General features: G+C 35.1%; 1 protein-coding gene across 8 annotated transcripts in view; it reads right to left on the bottom strand.

Annotated features, from left to right (window-relative positions):
• The window catches only part of CAMK4 (calcium/calmodulin dependent protein kinase IV), a 215012-nt gene that overhangs the window by 16009 nt on the left and 180830 nt on the right, over nucleotides 1-18173 (bottom strand). For all 8 annotated transcript variants that reach the window (XM_007486600.3, XM_007486603.3, XM_016431362.2 and 5 more), the window contains 3 exons: nucleotides 13646-13721; nucleotides 8554-8680; nucleotides 3506-3658 (listed from right to left, as the gene is read on the bottom strand). In XM_007486600.3, the coding sequence (XP_007486662.1) occupies nucleotides 3506-3658; nucleotides 8554-8680; nucleotides 13646-13721 (356 nt within the window). The remainder of the gene's footprint in view (nucleotides 1-3505; nucleotides 3659-8553; nucleotides 8681-13645; nucleotides 13722-18173) is intronic.

Here is an 18173-nt window from a genome sequence, read left to right as displayed (position 1 = left end):
GGTACATTTTTCTCAACTTCTCTTTAGGGTCAAGTTTCTCTAGTTTTATTTAAATAATTTTCAGGATTGTTTTGATTTTATTTTTTTCTGTTATTAGGAACATTACATATGGTTTTTAATTTTTTATAATTTGGGGAAACTGTTTATTCATATCTTTTGACCACAAATCCATTGATTTTATATTTGTTTTATATTTCTGTTCATTGCCTATAGGCAATCTTGGATTGAAAATAAAATATGTGATAAAAAGATTTTCTACATTTAATCACTTCCCTTCTTGTGCTGTTTTTAATGTAGGAGCTTAATGTAAGAGTTTATGCAGGTGACAGCTGGGTAGCTCAGTGGATTGAGAGCTAGGCCTAGAGACTGGAGGTCCTTGGTTCAAATCTGGCCTCAGATACTTCCCAGCTGTGTGACCCTGGGCAAGTCACTTAACCCCCATTGCCTAGCTCTTACCACTCTTCTGCTTTGGAACCAATATACAGTATTGATTCCAAGACAGAAGGTAAGGGCTTTAAAATTTTTTTTTAATTTATTCAGAAATTTTTCAATTTCATGTAAACAAAATTAGCTATTTTATCTTTTGTAGTTACCTTTATCCCTTGGCTGGTATAGGAAAACCATGTTGCATTGTTTTAATCTAGCACTATGTGGATGAGAAATTAGACTTTTTGCTTAGAGACCATATTGGTTTAATGTTTAACTGAGGAACTAAGTTAAACTATAACTAGGAACCCAATCACCTCCAAAGACTGATGCAAGGAATGTGAGGAATCTTCTTCCATTTTACATGTCAAGTAACACATCTTATCTGGAAACTATCTCTGAGTTGGCCAATTGAATACTGTTTCCATGTTCCTTTGCTTGAATCCTATTGTATGTGTAACTTAAAGATTCCATGGCACCCCTTTTTCAGCTCTACCCCCAAAAAACAACTTTATAAACTTCTTTCTAAATTATTTTGGTTCTGTGCTGGAGAGGATGTAGCAAAGTCCGGACATGAATGCATTGCTGGTGGAGTTGTGAATTGATCCAACCATTTTGGAAGGCAATTTGGAACTATGCCCAAAGGGCGCTAAAAAACAATCTGCCCTTTGATCCAGTCATAGCACTGCAGGGTTTGTATCCCAAAGACATCATAAGGAAAAATACATGTACAAAAGTATTCATAGCTGTGTTCTTTGTGGTTGCAAAATTTGGAAAATGAGGGGATGCCCTTCAATTGGGGGATGGCTGAACAAATTGTGGTATATGTTGGTGATGGAATATATTGTGCTCAAAGGAATAATAAAGTGGAGGAATTCCATGGAGACTGGAATAACCTCCAGGAACTGATGCAGAGTGAAAGGAGCAGAACCAGGAGAACATTGTACACAGAGACTGATACACTGTGGTACAATCGAACGTAATGGACTTCTCCATTAATGACAATGCAGCGATCCTGAACTACCCGGCGGGATCTATGAGAAAGAACACTATCCACATTCAGAGGAAATACTGTGGGAGTAGAAACAAAAGAAAAACAACTGCTTGAATACATTGGTCAAGGGGATATGGCTGGGGATGTAGACTCTAAATGAACATCCTAATGCAAACACCAACATGGAAATAGGTTCTGATCAAGGACACAAGTTATACCCAGTGAAATTGTGTGTTGGCTGTGGGGGAAGAATGGGTGTAGGGGAGGGAGGGAAATAATGTGATTCTTGTAACCAAGGAATAATGTTCTAAATTGACTAAATAAATTAATTTTAAAAATAAAATAAAAATCAATAAATTATTTTCGTTCTGGATTATGTTTCTCAGCTAACATTGTGAAAGATTTATGATCTGCTTTTCTTCTGGTTTTTTAATAGTATGATTTAATATTCACATTGTGTGCCCATTTTGAATTTATAGGTCTAATAATAATAGTAATAGTCTAACCCTAATTACTTCCAGACTACTTAATAATTTTCATAGGAATTCTTGTCAAATAAGGAATTCTTTTCTAAGTAATTTATGTTTTCATGGCTTATCAGACATTAAATTTCAAAGATGTTTTTAAATAATTTCTAAATCTCTGAAAGCCTGTTAAATTTCTTCGTATAACCTTTTTGGAATCCAGCTTCAAATATTAGAATAGTTTTTCTAATGTATTTATATGTATATATGTATTTAGGAAGATTGTGTATATGTATATTTATTGTTTTATACATATATACAATATCTCTGAGAATTCTGGATAGGGAAGATCCTGGTTTGAATTCCACTCCACTGTAACTCAGAACTTTGAAAATGCATTCAAATAGAGCTGATTTCCTCTGGTCAACCAAAAAAACCTTTGTCATCATAGTTGTGCTCCTTACACTTAAAAGGCATACACCTATAAAAGGTTTTTCTTACAAAATGTTTCTTTGCTCATCCTTAGGACTCTTTCAGAATTTTCCCTTCTCACTCAGAAGAATGAAACTGTTCAGTGTTTCTAAAAATCTATATATCTCATTTATTTTTCCATAATATAGTCATAGCTGATAGAGAATATATATGATATCATATATGGTATATTTACTTATAGATGGCACAGTGGATAGAGTGCTGTTTTGGAGTCAGGAGGACCTAAATTCAAATATGGCCTCAGACACTTAGTAATATCTTGGTCAAGTCATTTAACCCTGTTTGCCTTAATTCCTTATCTAGAAAACGAGCTGGAGAAAGATATGGCAAATTACTCTAGTGTCTATGCCAAGAAAATCCCAAATGGGATCATTAAAAGTCAGACCCAATTGAAAAATGACTCAACAACAACAAAACACATGTTCACACTTGGATATAGCAGGTTTTGAGTTGAGACCATCTCTGCAACATTATGACAATTCCTCATCAACCTCTTGACTTGCAAATCATTTATAAAATTATTATTTAGTGAATAATGAATATAAGAAACTGTTGTCTTAAGATTCAATGCAATTTAGGGTGTGATTTTTTTCCCCAAGGTGATTTATGGCATTTTGGTTATCTTTAATTTCAGTTGCTTAGTAAAGTTACATTTGACTCATCTATACATATCCCCAAAATGACTATGAAATTATGCATAAACATTATTTACCTATATCTTGTTGTTTAAGCCATTCTTCTTAATTTTTGGTATATGAAAAATAAAAATAATCTGCTTGGATTTTTGGAGTAAATTGTCCTCAGTAAAATGAATGTAGGAAAAACTTCCCATTGTTAAGCAGTAATCTGAAAGGTGTAGTAGAGGGAGAGGACTAACATCCTACAGTAAGAACACAAAATTTTTGTGAAATCTTGGCTAAATCACTTTCTTTTTCTGAACCTCATTTTTCTCAAATGTAAAATGAATGGGTTACATAAGACAAGGTCTAATTCCCTTCCAACTCTGACATATTATAAATGCCTTCATATATAATATTTGGTGAACAATGTTGAAATTTCTGCATTTCATTTATTAGCAGACCCTTGAATTTTCCAGTAAAATGAATCATTTCCACTCATGATTTCTTACCTTAAGCTTTCTCCGTGCATTGAATTCTTGGAGTTTCTTTTGGGCAGTGTCCATGTGTACAAAATTAGCTGCTTTCCCTGTGACCCAAGGGTGCTGCAGAGCTTGAAAGGTGGTCAAACGCTTCTTAGGATCCAAAACAATCAGTTTCCTCACCTACAGAAAAAGAGCATGATGGAGATGATCATTCCCAAATAAATATGAGGAGGGACAATAATCTATTTTCAAATGCTGTGTGTTCACCTAGTCATGCTACTGGGACTGCAAATACCAAAGGCCTGCCCATTACTTCTGGCCATACCTCTAGGAGTACCAAAATGAGGAAGTGTAATAGAGTGGAAAGAACATAGGATTCAGTCAGAGAAACTTAAGTTTGAATCTTGGGTTGGCCTATAATACTGATGTGACCTGGAACAAAGGCTTCAGGTCTTTCATCTATAAAATAAAGAGCTATCAAGTATCTGGGTAAAGAAAGAGAAAAAATATGTTAAGTACTCAGGGATCATATAAGATATTAAAATAACACCTTGTGGCAAAAGTTGTGGGTACCATCCAGGGTTGTAGCACTGTTGTTTATTTCTCCTCTAGGGGTCAAAGAAATTGACTACCACTGAAATTAAATTAATGTATATCATATAATGTTACATTATTATAATATGTAATGTGGTGTGTGATATTGTGTAGTTATGTCATGTTGTATTATGTTATGTCTTTTCTCATATCATTTCATGTTAAATTATATTATTAGTTCCTTCAAGTCAAAACCACACCCATGTAGTTCTCTTCTGTGTAGTGCCTACCTACATAAATCATTACTAATGAGAACATTTTAAAATTTTTAAAAATTAATGAGCCTGCCGATGGTATAGAAGTACAGCTACGTGCAAGTCATTTCACTATTACAAGTCTCTATTTCATTTGCAAAATGAGGGATTTAGTCTAGTTTAAGGACTCCTAGTTTTGCATCTATCATCTCTGACTTAAATCCTACATACAAGTAAAACATCCATTGAAGACAAAAGAAGTATTGTTAGTCAATGACCTAGGATTCATTTTAATTATAGGAACATCTTCTTCCTTGAGGTTTTGGCATTATTCATGAGGTATGAGCAGTCACTAAAATGCAGGTAATTTGGATGAATTCTAACAAGCCTAACATTATTAGTTCCTTCTCATTACAGAAGCAGACATGAAAAAAATTCTTCACTAGATGTCCTGGGTTCTAACTCTGTGATTTCCAGAAAACCCACTTCATCTCTCTGGTTCCATCATCTGGAAAAATGAGAAGAGTGAACTGAATAATCTGTAAGGTAACTTCCAACTCTAATATTCTACTTACCATTCTATAAGTCTTGATTTTTCTTAAGTGTGTAGTTCCTTTCATAAACAACTCATGGGGAAACTTTTCAATACTATGCTAGTGTCTCTTCTACTTAGAACACCTGAACCATCTTCCCAGTTGTTCTTTTATTATCAGATTTGAGGCTAATTTACTTGATGAATTCAAATGAATTTTTATATTAATCTAAGCAAAATATAATCAATAAAATTACAAAATCCATTGTAAATAATATGGAGCCTGTTTCTGAAGTGGTGTAACATATTAGTGATAGAATGAGTAAATATTAATATTTCTATCATTCTTTAATTTTATTAAAAGCTATTTTTAGACTATAACAGTAGCCTCTTAATTATCCTCTTAACCTCCAGGTTCTCCTCTCTCCAGTGTAAAAAAAAAATAATAATAATAGCAAGCTACACAAAATAGATAGAAAAACTGCTCCAATATAGGTTCAAAACTGTTCAGATACTTTTGATGTCAAAAATATCCTCAGTGATGAAGTGAAGCTCAAATGTAAACTTCCCTTCAGGGCCAGGCATAAGTATGCTAAAGAGACTCCAATTATAAAAATAAAATGTTTATTGAAATATATAAGGATAAATAAAGGATTTCTAATTCTAAGGGATTCTAAATCCACCCAAATAAATTCTCAGGTTCCACAAGGAACTGCTTCTCCTGTGTTTCACAGGCTACACTAATCCTCCCTGATCTGACTAACCCAAATTTATACTATCTAAATAACAACTGCTACTATTATCCTTATAAATCTTAACTTCAGCTTCAAATTATAAAATAGCAAAGGCTAGCTAGTTGAGTCTCAACAAGAAACAAGTTTGTTAAGACTCAGAGTCCAAACCAAAGACCAGGCTTTTCTTTGGTCTTCTCAGAGTTAATTTATAAAAAAACCCACAATAGACATTCAATAGTGTTTCCCAAGTTGGGAAAGGAAAACACTGAGCTCCTTCAGATCTTTCCCTCAGACAGAGAGAGGTACAGATGTTACCTCTTCCAGACCTGAGAGAGAGTCTCAGAGTGTGTGTGTCTTTGCCCACTGCCAGAGACCAACTTCCAACTGCCAGACAGTAATTGACATAGAAAAAACAGTTATAACTGTCACATCTGAAATTAACAGGCTTTCTCAGCACTGCTTCAAACTCCAGTTCTTTTCTCAAGCAGCCACTTTACTTCTTATCCCTCAACTAATAAAACAATACTTATTCACATATTGCCTCCCTGGCTGTAGTTAAGTCTCTGTACCCCACAAAAGAGTTATTTCCCCAACCAGAATCCTGGGTTGGCCAATCGGCAATTAGCGGGTTATTATTAGTGTCCTGTATAATCTGCTGTTTCTCCCTTTTTGTTAATAATTCATCCATAAGGATGTCAAAGTCCAAATAAGAAGGACTGTAAAGCTTAACTAAGCACCTGAACTGTTTTACAATACCCATGGGTTCTTCTTCATATAATGGAGTATTTTTCTTAAAACTATCTATGTAAACTTTTTGTGGCACATGAGATTCACTATACCATGCTCTGGGGATTCTATGGGTACCTCGCTTAGAGGAAACATATGAGCTGGTTTTCTTTCTAATGCTTCAGTTTCCATTTATAATTTAGTTGGATTATCTGATTTAGTTACACCCTCTAATTTAGTTGCATCATGTTCTTTAGTTTCTGCCATTGTCCCTATAGCCTTAAGTAATTCCTCATATTGAGTTTGCATTCTATCTAGTTTAATCTCTATATAATTCACTTTTAACATTAGATCACTCTTTGCAAGTAGCTTGCTTGATGCTTGCTTTTAAATATTTAAACACAACTGCCAAACATGTGATCATCATATATGCACATGATAAAACAATAGTAGTACTTTTCTCAAGCCAGCCACTTTATTTCTTATCCCTAAACTAATAAAGCAATACTTATTTTCTGATATCATCCTTATATCAGACTATCCTCTTTGTAATTGCCAAATTGACATCAATAAGGTATAGACCTCACTATCTTGCCCAAGAAGCTCTCAAGGCTTTCTCTTGCACCTTAGATAAAAAGCAAACTTTTTTTAAACCCTTACCTTCTGTCTTGAAATCAATACTGTGTATTAATTCCAAGGCAGAAGAGTGGTAAGGGCTAGGCAATAGGAGTTAAGTAACTTGCCCAGAGTCACACAGCTAGGAAGTATCTGAGGCCAGATTTGAACCTAGGACCTCCTGACTCTAGGTTTGGCTCTCAATCCACTGAGCCACCCAGCTGCCCCCCAAACTATCTTTTAGTGCTTTCCATAATCTGGATCTAGCTTGCGAGTTTATAGTACATTACTCTCCTTCATACACTCCACATTCCATCTATAGTGGTCAACATACTGTTTGTTCACTTAACCCAATCTATTTCCTTATCTCTATGCCCATTCCTGGAATGCTTTCACTTCAAACTCCTGGAATATGATGTAGTTGCCTTTAAGGATCAATACAAATGCTACTCTCTAGAGGCTTGTCCTAAGTCCTCTAGGCACTCATCTTTCATACCTCCACATATAGCCTGGAAATTACTTCTTATATGTTTTATATTTACTTATCTGTGTTCAAGTTGTTTACCTTCAGTATAATGTAAACTGCTTGTGGGCAATGGCCCTCAAAATATTTCTTTGTTGGGATCCCCAGTACCTGGCACAGGGTGAGCATTTAATAAATGCTTGGTGAATGGATGAATTATGTTTCTACCGCATTATTTGTATGATTTAAAGTATAACTGAATAGTGAAAATAATTAAAGATTAACCATTTAAAATGTAAAGCTCTTTATAATAGTCTTTTAGTACAATTATCCTCCTTTTCATATTAAGAAACAAGCCTTGAACATTTAAGTGACTTGTCCAGACTCATAAAGTAAAAAGTAGTACAACTAGGACCTAACTAAATTCTAGAAGGAACTTCAACTACTCTAAATGAATGTGTTCACTGACTTCTTTCTTTCAGTATGTAGAGTGGAGAACTGGCTACATTAAAAATGTACTAATAAAGAATCTATGATAATCTGGATGAGCCTGAACTAAGTATCCTTTTTATTATCTAAAATGAAAAGTTTTCCTTAACAAATTAGCAGTGCTCAGAGAATATTTCAGTTACTGAAGAGAAGCCTTAATGACCTTGAAGCACTCTTCATAAATATTCATTTGAATATGAATTATCAATATGTTAGCTAAATACAATTCCTTGTCTATTAACTAAAGGATTTTTCTTGAACTTTGTTAACATTGAGTTACTATTGAATGTTCTTAAAAATATCTATACTTTTCACTTAAACTGCTATTCTTTTATTTTCAGAATTATTTTCAATATTAAATAATAAAAGTTGGAAGGGAATAAGAGAAACATTTTATCCCCTACTTTATGGATGGAGAAACTAAAACACAAAGAACCTAGTGGGGAGACTGCCCAAAATAACACAGTTAACTGCTGTTACTGAATAAGACAACAGGTCTCTTTTGGTTATTTGGCTCTTTCTGCTGTTGCCTTCCTGAATTCCTCCAAGCAATCAATAAGAAACATTAATAACTCATACTAAAATTGCTTTACTAAAAAACCCTATATGGAATACACATGAGCGAGATGTTACACGATGGCCGAAAAGAATATGTTATTTCCCCTATTAATTTGATTTTTTTTTTAGTGATCTTTCTCCCCATCCACCCTTTTTTTGGTCCTACTTACCAAATCCTTGGCATTCAGAGACACATCATCCCACCAGGGGGAGACAAAGCGATAGTGACAGTTCAGAATTCTCTTATACATGTACGGATCGCCCCTTTCATCATAGAATGGTTCAAATCCACAAAGTCTAAAGAGGAAAGAAATGTAGAACAACTTTATTAAATAGTTATGTATATTTCATTCCTGCAGAAATGCCCACCCCATTCTATTTAATAGCTTCTAAAATGTGTTTTCCTCAGAGAAAGCAAACTTCTGATAGGTGAAATATTACTTTGTTAAACTCTAACTTTATAAAAGAGATTATGAGCTTTTATGAAATACATGTAGGAATTCAATTATACATATTTCTATAACAGATTTTTTAAAATAAACCCTTATCTTCTGTCTTAGAATGAATGCTATGTATTGGTTTTAGGGCAGAAGAGTGGTAAGGGCTAGGCAATGGGGGTCAAATGACTTGCTCAGGATCACACAGCTTGTGTGGAAGAAAAAGAGAGAGAGAGAGAGAGAGAGAGAGAGAGAGAGAGAGAGAGAGAGAGAGAGAGAGAGAGAGAGAGAGAGAGAGAGAGAGAGAGAGAGAGAGAGAGAGAGAGAGAATTTCCTCTCTCTCTTCCACACTGGAAAATGTCTAAGACCAGATTTGAACCTAGGACCTCCCATCTCTAGGCCTAGCTCTCAAACCTGGAGCTATATTTTCACTTTACTCAGGAAATGAAAAAAGGGAAAGAGAAGTCATTATATTTCCTGACATAAGGGTATGCAAGCAGAACACAAGAAAAAGAAAATGTTTTGAGAAGAGAAGAATCTAACCAATGGGAAAGTGAAACTTTTTCAAACATTTTCATTCATCCCAATTTCCAAATTTTAGAGATTTTAATTGGTTTAATTGGTTAAAATATCAGCCACACAAAAGTTACTCCTCCATTTCAAAAACCACTGAAAGAATAGAGACCTATAAAAATGAAGAATGGCATGGAAGAGTATTAAAAAGAAACTGACCCAAAACAATTGCCAATATTTGTGTGACTTTTTCAAAATCATATAAATTATGTTTTAGGATGTTGATATTTTGGCTGGCTACAGCTGTTGGATTTACTGCTGATACATATACATAATAAATACAAAAATGTGAACTACTGTAAGACAAAGCTTTTGTTATAGAAAACTATCTAACTTGGGTTTAGATACTCATATTCTCCTCCAATTTAATAAATGAATTAAAGAGTGGGGAAAAAATCATCAGCAATGCCTAAGACTAAAATTAATAAAAATTAGAATAAGAGAGTAAAGAATTCTAATTTTGCTTAATTCTTTCCCTGAGTGCTTATCTTCCACATTCTTACTTATAATAAGAATTAATCTTTTTTATCTTTGGTATAACTTTAAGACTTAAAAATATTTTATATTTCACTATTTTGTTTGATATTAATAGTAATGCTGTGCAGCAATATAGTTATTATCTCCATCTTACAGATATGAAAACAAAGCCTCAAGGAAATTGTGGCATGCTCAGGTCCACAGTCAAAAGATGAGATTTGAACTAAAGTCCTTCTTGACTCAAATCTAGCATTTTTTAAAATTATATCACACTAGTTGGGGCAACCTGTGACAAGGGAATCACTTTAAAAGACTGATATATATTAATTTAAGGTTGCCAAGGAATTCAGCTATGTAATTCCTAAATGAAAACTCAAGTCAGCTGTCAACCTTTTATGGAGTTTAATTTCAATAGGAGGAAGAAAGGAATTAGAGATAGAGAGAGAGAAAAAGGGAGAGAAGGGAATAGGGCTTAAATACCCCTTCTGTTTAGGCTGGGCCAAAAGGCCCAAGCCCTTAGATAGCTGAGGCAAAGAAAAGAGATCAGTCCCTATTACTCACGTGACCAAAATGGAGAAACAGTCTCAGAGGCCCCCACCTTCAGCTTCCTTCAGAGCAAGCTTCTCAGAGTACACTGCCACCACTCCGACCAACTCCTCAACCACCACCCCCAGTCTCCAGACCCCCCTGATCTTTAAGGAAACCATCCAAGTTGCCTCCCCTCAGTTCTCACATCTACCAATCCCTGTCCATCAATTTCCCTGTGCCAATGGAGGCTCTAGCTTAACCCAGGACCGCCCAGAGGCTTTGCACATGTCTGTTGAAGGTCATATTTTCAAATGATTAAATCTTTGCTCCTTTGCTACAGCCCTTTCTAAATCCTGTTAACCTGAGTAGGGTAGAGATTGGAATAATTAAATTTTGATCTAGGCTGCAGCCCTTACTCAATCCTGTTAGGACTGAATAGGGTGGAGATTGATTCCAAGTATCTCCATTGTATCAATTCTAAAATCAATCAAGACTCAAAGAAATTCCTGTTCTATGCTTAAGCATAGGTCAAAGTCCTTTCCATTGTTCAGCAAAAGGTTTCTGTCCTAAAGTAATCTGAAGAAGGGAAGAGAAGGAACCTCCCATGCCAATGGGGTTCCCATTCCAATAGACTATCAGTAAGAAATTTTCCAAGTATGAAATATCCCAATGGTGAAAATTCCAACATTTATAAGTCTAAGGAATTTTAAGGTTTACAAACCACATACTGTGTTGGGGGTGGGGGAGGAAAAATAAGATCCCCGTCCATTCTGGAGATGAGAACATAGAGTGGATATGTTTTTGTGTACTTCTAAAGTATTCTGAAACATAGCCTGTGGGTATTGAGAATAGGAGGGGGGAAATCATCTGAGGTTCTGTCAAGAAATCCCTTTGAACTCTTGTTATAGCAGCCTACATGCAGTAAAGTCACTACTATGGCAATATAGTCTTGGGTAGGAGCAATGGAAGAAGAGGGAAGGGACAGAGAAGTCTCTTTATTCAAGACCAAACAACTATTATACATTCTATAGTTGATGATAGAAGCATCCAGTAGCATTAATTACATAGTAGGGAGAAAAGGAAAGGACTTTGAAGGATGGGAGTAATATCATCTCATTTCAACATTTCTTAAATTTATATATATATATATATATATATATATTTTTTTTTTTTTGGCCATCAGCCACCCTTTACAAGAGTCTGTGCAAAGCGAGATGCTTCTCTGAGTACTAAAGTTAAAATATTTTTGTTATCCACTGGCAGGATTATGACTGAGTTCATTACTGTGTTATGCTTTTATTTTGACAAACACATATGCATCTTTCAAGATGATTTAGTAGCTTCCTATCTACTAGAATACAGAGGGAAAATAGTAAATAGAGGAGGAATAATGTTTGAATGATTCTCCCCTATCACTGGTTGTGTTAGGACCTTAGTATTACTTGGAACAGAGATAAAACAAATTCATGCTGGGACATGATGGTATTAAGGCAATTGGATGTTATAAGGTGTCAGAAAATTATTACATTGGCAGGAATCAGATATGGAGCCAGTAGGGTTCTCTAATTAAACAGCTAGAAAAAGTAACAAATTTTAATTTAAAAATATTAGTCTTTTGTCTGGACTCCAGATGGTAAAAGCCCAAGATGCAAGTTAGATGCTAGTTGTTGGTTTAAGAGCATAACTGCTAGGTCATGACAAGGTAGGAGATTTGTCAGGCTTTAATACATTCATGATTGTGGTCACCATGACAGGCAAAAATAAAATTAGCCTATATTGTTTTCCCTGACTCCTTGAACTAACAGGTCAAGCTCTTGCCATCAATTGCCTGTGCTAAAGGGATGAACAGAATAAACCATTTGTTGTAGGAACAGAGACTTTCAGAAGGAGAATAGTTTGATGAAGGACTAAAAGAAATTAAATAACATGAGGGGTGAGGTAAGAGGTCCACAGGTATGAGGCATCATACACATGTTCAATTTATAAGTAGATTTTGCTTGTTGTCTTTCTCTTTGTTTCTGAAAATAGTCTTTATTTTATGAGATGACTGTGGGAAGAGGGAGAAGGAGGGAACCAAGGAAGAATTTGGATGATTTAAAAACAAAAGATATTGATAAAATTTATTTTAAAAAAGAAATAAGATGAGTTGGGTAAATCAAACTCTAGAATGATAATTTGAATATAATTTCTGTTGGTAGTTTATTCTAGGAAAAAGTAATAAAAGTAACCAACAAATAAATTACTAAAAATTAGGATAAGTAGAAGAGGAATGTTGTCAATGAATGATCAAAACATTTTTAAATGTCTGAAATGATAGATATATTCTCACAGTATAAGTGAAAAAAAAGAATACTTCATCAAATAACGTTTATTGGGCTTTTTGGGAGGTAGCATAAAATTGTGGAAAAGACACTGTATTTGTATTCAGAGGATATACAATTAGACATTGTTTTAAGCACTAGTTGGGTGACCCTAAATAAGTCACTTAATCTCTCAATTTCCTCTTCTTCAAAAAATACCAGGGGTTGGAAAGGGGCTTTGGATTTGGTCTTGAAGATCCTTTCCAGCTCTCAATTTATGACCCAAATCCTCCTCAGGATATCTCATTTGATTAAAGAGAATCAAATGTTTTATGAACAGTTTTATAAGATAAGAATGATGGAAACAAAGAAGAGATAGCCAATATGCTTTTAAGAAAATTTAAAGAGGAAAAGAATTCTTGGAGCTCGGAGGATACTAGAATTTCATAGAAGTTGTATTTGATCCAAGCCTAGAAGGAAGAAAAAGATTTTTACAGGTAGAAATGAGGAGAAAATAAATTCCAGGCATGAGAGAGTGTCTACCAAATTAATTAATTTAGGAGAGATGTAAAAAGTAAAGCATTATTAGGGTAAAAAAGCAATTTGAGTTAAATTTGAATTATTATCTTCAGTACTAAATGATTACCCCCAAAGCTGATCAATATTGAACAGCAGGAAGAACAAACCAAAAAAGATAGTTTAGCCCTCAGGAAATCACATATTAAAAGACCTTGTCCATATTTCCTTGACCTGTTGTTCAGTGCTTATTAAATTTTGGGTTAAAATTTGGATTTACAGAAAATTCTCTCATTCAGTATGCTTATGCTACATAAACATGTAACAAAAGATTTCTTTATGGGACAGCAGATCCAAACTGATAGGGCCTAGGGGCCTAGTGGCCTAAGGAATGTTGTAGCCCAATGAACTTTTTTGCTTTCTTCACTTACAAGATGTAGGTGATTACTCCCAGGGACCACATATCCACTTCAGGTCCATAGGCACATCCTCTAAGAATTTCAGGTGCTGCAGAGATGATAATACATTATTTCACACAAGAAGTTATTTTATAATTCACATTTTAGATATAATGAATTGAAAAGAGCATGATTCCCACCTTATAAATTGAAATGACTTTGTACCAGATTTTCTCCATTTAGATAATAACTAAATTGCTAAGCCAATAGGCGTAATGACCCGGGTTCCTGAATTAATATAAGAGAGGGGGAAAAGTGTTTAGGGGCATTTAAAAGTAAATACTCTAGATATAGAACATTATAGTGGAATAGAACTTCACTATTTAGTCTGAATTTTTCATTTTATGGATGTGCAAACTGGTCCAGAGTTGGAAAGTAATTTGCCTTAAGTGGATTAGGGATAAAAGTAGACTTGATACTCACTTTGCTTTATTTCTACTATGCTTCTGTGTCTTTAATCCTGGAAGTGATGATACTATGCCTATCATGTAATGACATATTAAGAAAGGTAGCACTGGAGTTAAAGTTTAAAGTACTGAACTGCTTGCAATATTTACTAGTTGAGATATCATTGGTAAATAGCACTGCCCTTTGTGGCACTCAGTTTTCTCATTTGTAAAATGGGGACAATATTTATACTACCTATCCTTTAGGGTTGTTGTAAATAAAGTGCTTTCTAAACTTTAGGAAACCATATAAATGTGAGTTGTAATTATTACCTTATTCTTATATTTTTCAATGGGATTCAGAAAGAAACAGCTGGAAGAAAAGTCATTCTAAGGAACCACTGTGCAAGTGAATAAGATGATTGTTTTATGTAAATTTAAAGAAAGTGTTGTGTTATCTTCTATAGCCTTACTGAGAGCATCATCAGGTCAATAGTACTGGACAGAATAATATGTACCTCATTTTCTTCCCGTTTAGTATGGATTCCTTCCACTCATATTTTGACAGTCTTTTTTTATTTCATGTAATATGGGAAAGACAAATATTCAAAATGGCAACATTAAAAACAATGTTGTTAAATGTTTATAGAGAATGGAACCAAGATGGCAGAGAAAAGGCTCATTTGAGTTCTCCTAAATACCCTTCCAACCAACTTTAAAATAAGGTCTCAAAATGAAATCTGTAGCAGCACAACTCACAAAAAAGATGAAGTGAAAGAATTTTCCATCCCAAGACAACTTAGGAGGTTGGCAGGGGAAAACTCCCTTGAGCCAGGATGAGAGTGGAAAGCAGTCCAGGGCAAACCATGCCAGGGGAGGCCTCACCCCAGCAAGCCAGAAATAAGCCTTGAAGGCAACCAAATTGGCAGCAGACATTTCCACAGCTTTAAGCCCACAGTGAGTAAGAGGGTCAGACTTACTCTGACCCAAGGAGATTACAGGGGTTCCTTTGCTGGCACTGGGTGAAGGACTCTGCAGATCCAGGTCACAGTCTTGGAAAAGAGGAGCACTAGAACCCTAGAGCATTCAGCTACAGGGAAGCAGAGATCCTGGTCATAGTTCCAAGGGAGAAAAGAATGCTTGTGGTCATTCACAGACCAGGTTAAAGAAAATAATACCATAAAAAACAGAATAGGACAAATGGTGAGGCACAAAAATTCACTGCAGAAAAGAACTTTAAAAAGCAGAAATGGCCACATGGAAAAAGATATACAATTTGTATAAAGGGCAAATCCTCTTATTTTATTGAATATAACATTTAAAAGTTATTTCAATTTACAATTTACCTTTAAATGGGATTTTTAGGAAGTATTACTTCTTAATGTAAATAGCATTTCCCTTTATGCTGAAGAACTGCAAAGCTCATCAAGATCACTATCTTCAGAATATATAGATATAGTTATAGTTATAGTTATAGTTATAGTTATAGTTATAGTTATAGTTATAGTTATAAGGAAATGAGCAGATCCTGCAAAGGCAGAAGCAGGAAGGTTCCATAATTCTGGAGAAGTGACAGGTGTATTGCTTCTTCTAAGAGACAGTAAAGCAGGGAGGTTGTGGTTCTGTCTAGTCTCTCTCCTGTGGCTTTTTGTGATACATCTACCAACTACCTTTTCCTGTGGAACCTATTGATGCTGAAAGATATTCCTACAGAGCTGCTGAAGACACCAAAAGCCATCTGTCAGTGAGACTATCCTTTTGAGCCCTGGTCCTGCTTACCTTCCAACCTTACTACCTCTATCACCATCGAAGGGGGGGGGGGGGGATTGGGGTTAGTGAAGTGTATTGTATTATAGGAACTGAGACTTTTAGGTAGAGAGGTAACTGACAGTATAGATACCATCTTTCTGAGGTTGTCAGCTTGTTTTGTTTGTTATTTATGTTCTTTAGTTTAGATATTCCAAATCCTTTTTACCTTTCCCTTAGTTATTAAATTTAACTGTCCTGTTATTATACAGTGTCTGTATTCATTAGCTCAGGGTCTGGCTTTTCCTGCCTACCCTTTCCAAACCAGACTACTGACCCTATAATAACACCCTTGAACTTACAATTATCCCAAAGTATTATATGTGTCATATTAGTTATTTTATATATATATATATATATCAGCTGGTATGGTATATATATATATATCAGCCAGTTATCCATTCACTAGGATTGTGCATTGTCCATTTAGAATAGATCTCACAACAATCAACTCAGGTTGACTCTCTGAACAAAGCAAATCAGTCTATCCAGCATTTCTTAGGAGAGTTACAGTAGTCTTGTCCTCCATCAATTTTTTCTTCTCAAACCCAAAAGAGGGCAGAAAAGGGCAACATACATTTGTGTTCTCTCTGAAGTTTTAGGTCAGTTATGGTGAACATTTTAGAGACCAAGTGCCCAAACTGCAACCCTCACACTGCATGTGAACCCCTCCCCCTTACCCCAGGCAGGGGAGGAAGCACTCCCATTGGGTTGCTGGGCAGGGGGGCAGGTGATGTGAGAAATGTCAGCAGGTGCACATAGAGAGGGGAGGGGAGCAGCCCCCTCCAGTATGCATGACATAGGTTTGCCAACAGAGCTATGGCATACTGCCTCTTTTTATACACTAGGGCAGTGATAGCAAAAAAAAAAAAAAAGAAAAAAAAGAAAAAAGGGTGGGTGATAGGAGAAATGTCCTCAGGCATATATGGAAAGGGGGAAGGGACCAGCCCAGCCATGCTTCCCACTGGTTTTCTAGTAATGAACTCTGGCAAACTCTGTGCTGGAGCAATGTGCATGTGCCCACAGATAGGGTTTTGAGTGTCCCCTCTGGCATGTGTGCCATAGGTTTACCACCACACCTTTAGGTGGTGCTAAACTCCTATGGATCCCTATGTCTTTCTCTTTTGAAAAAGTTTTTTTTTTTTTTTAACCTGGTAAAAATTACAAAGTACAAAGAATTCTAACTCAGGCCCATAAACACTAGAAATGACTTCCCATCTCCCTGAGGTTCTACCAATGTATCCTACCTTGAAATGAACTATGTTGAAGTTAAATCCTCTCACTATTTAAAGGAGAAGGACTTGAGATTATAGAGTTCACCCTATTTACTTAGGTACATGCAATAAGTTTAGATAATTCACGGTATCAATGAATCAATAATAAAAGTCCTGGTCTGACTCTCCACATAGTGCAAAGCTGAGACAGAATTATATATTTAAATCAAAGTTCATTCCCCACTCCCAAACCTGTTCAAATCCTAACTAAAAGCTGTTTTTTCATACATATATTTTAATCATTTTTATTAAAGCAAAGTTATTTTGCTAATCTTATCAAGCATCATCAAAAAATGCACCTATCACAGTAAAGATATCTTACATTCTTTGAGTCTATATAACTCTTTTCTTTGTATAAATATACTGTCTCTGTCCTTTTGACAACACAGATATGGCATGCAAAACAATAGAGAAAGCACACTACAAAAAATACAACTCCTTTATGTAGCTCCCTTTCCATGGCTGCCATCTTTAAGGCTAAGAAATTCATGGTTTTGTCCTCACTAAATTTCTGTTTCTGTCTCTGTCTCTCTTTTACACACACAAGCATACAGAAATAATATTCATCTCATGGGCTGTAGTTCACTAGTTGCCCTAGCAGTCACTGTTGAAAAGAGGTATAAAAAAGAGTATTGGCCCCTAATTAATTTGAAGTATTGAAGCATAACCAACAGATAATTGGCAAAAAGATGGGGTAAGTCGAAAAGATCTAAAAGCCTGTTAACATATTGAACAGAATCAAACCTTTTAAAATATATTGTGCTTTTGAAAGATAAAACATATATACATAATAAAGGTTTAATGGACATACTCACACTCTCTTTGGGTAGATAAAATCAATATTCCAAACAATAGCCTCATCCTTTTAACTTTATCAGTTGGATCATGTTCTTCTGAGCAACCCTCTTTCTATATAACTCATGCTAATTTGACATAAATATAGATACACATATAGATATATAGGCATGTGTATGTATATATACAAATATACAGATATATAATTAATACTATTATTACTATTAATATTATGTATGT

The sequence above is a fragment of the Monodelphis domestica genome, chromosome 3, assembly GCF_027887165.1.
Source record: "Monodelphis domestica isolate mMonDom1 chromosome 3, mMonDom1.pri, whole genome shotgun sequence".
Classification (NCBI taxonomy): domain Eukaryota; kingdom Metazoa; phylum Chordata; class Mammalia; order Didelphimorphia; family Didelphidae; genus Monodelphis; species Monodelphis domestica.
Note: the sequence above shows the minus strand (reverse complement) of the source record. Positions and strands in the feature narration are given on the sequence as shown.